The sequence below is a fragment of the Octopus bimaculoides genome, chromosome 2, assembly GCF_001194135.2.
Source record: "Octopus bimaculoides isolate UCB-OBI-ISO-001 chromosome 2, ASM119413v2, whole genome shotgun sequence".
Taxonomy (NCBI): Eukaryota; Metazoa; Mollusca; class Cephalopoda; order Octopoda; family Octopodidae; genus Octopus; species Octopus bimaculoides.
Window position 1 is genome coordinate 151682718 of NC_068982.1, and position 1469 is coordinate 151684186.

The following is a 1469-nucleotide window of genomic DNA, read 5'->3' on the forward strand; positions in this document are numbered from 1 at the left end:
GGCAGTGGTGGTGGTGGTGGTGGTATTGGTGGTGGTGGTGGTGTTGGCGATAGTGGCTACAACCCCGGTGGCGGCAACGTTGGCGGTATTCTTAGTGTTGGTGGGGGTGGGGGTGGGGGTATTCATGGTGGTGGCGGTAGCATTGGCAGCGTCGGCAGTGGTGGTGGTAGTAGTAGTAGTAGTGGCAGCGGAGGTCTAGTGGTTGTTGTCGGAGGTTCTCCGGCAACGGAGTTAGTGGCACCTCCTGCTCAGTCAACAACACCAGTGACAGCCACCATACCTTCGCCGCATTTTCAGCGGTCGGATTCAGTTAAGTTCCGACCACCACCAAGTAGTGGCGCGCCCCGCTCGCCTCATCAACCAATCGGACATTCCACGCCCCCCCGAGCTTCTCGCCGTGTTCCGAGTTTGAAATTAAAGCGGCTGAATGTAGCAGCGGCAGCCAGAGCGGAGAGAACAGAAAAGACAGAAGCTACTATGCCATGCTTACCGCAAAGCAACCCTAACCCTTCAATAACTATAACTATAGACTCAGATGATGAATCGGTCTATAGTGACTACCTCAGTCCCGAAATTAATTACAAGAGTGATGCTCGGGTACAGTTCATAGGGGACGATACAAGTTTGTATGGAACACCTAAAGAAGAGCTTTTACCGTGCCGTGAGGAAAACGTTACCGTTGAAAACAGTAAGTCTAGTCCGACTAGTTTTCTAAAAGACCAGATCTACTCATTCTTCCAGCCATCGGATAACAAATTAGCTATGAAGCTTTTCGGAAACAAAAATGCACTCTATAAAGAGAAGATGCGTCACAAGAGGGTCGGCAACTGGGTTATACACCCGTGCAGCAACTTTAGGTAAGTACACAATCATTAATTCAATCACACACACACACACACACACACACACACACACACACACACATTCATTCACACTCAAATACACACAGACATATATAAAATATTTTTTACATATGTGGACAGACCAAATATTTATTTGTACAAATATGTGTGTGTATACATATATAGATGGATATATTTACACAAACACAGACACGCAAACACACTCGTTTATATACATGTACATATTTGATATAATTTAACTGGCAGTGATTTCGAAGTTTCGCCGGGTAGCTGCGTTATTTGAACCTTAACAATTAGATTATAATGAATATTAGACTTTACACATGTATGAAATCATTAATTCAGTCAGTATTCATTATTTTTGTGCAAATAAAAATGTATATTTTTAACTACCTGTATACACCCACACACATATGCACAATCTTTAATATATACGAATTTAAAACAATCACAAAGCAAAAGAGGACTCAATGCTTGTGTTTGAGTATATTTGTTGTTTCTTATAGCCGAACCCACACAAACACACGTATTCCGTTATATATATATATATATATATATATATATAGTTATTTATTTATATATAAGTGTGTGTGTGTTTGTGTGCGT

The 1469-nt window shown here is 41.9% G+C and overlaps 1 protein-coding gene across 5 annotated transcripts in view; it reads left to right on the forward strand.

Annotated features, from left to right (window-relative positions):
* The first annotated feature begins 346 nt into the window (after positions 1 to 346).
* Positions 347 to 1469, forward strand: part of LOC106874330 (potassium/sodium hyperpolarization-activated cyclic nucleotide-gated channel 2) — a 531661-nt gene continuing 530538 nt past the window's right edge. For all 5 annotated transcript variants that reach the window (XM_052965669.1, XM_052965670.1, XM_052965671.1 and 2 more), the window contains exon 1: positions 347 to 857. In XM_052965669.1, the coding sequence (XP_052821629.1) occupies positions 478 to 857 (380 nt within the window). In that variant the 5' untranslated portion in view covers positions 347 to 477. The remainder of the gene's footprint in view (positions 858 to 1469) is intronic.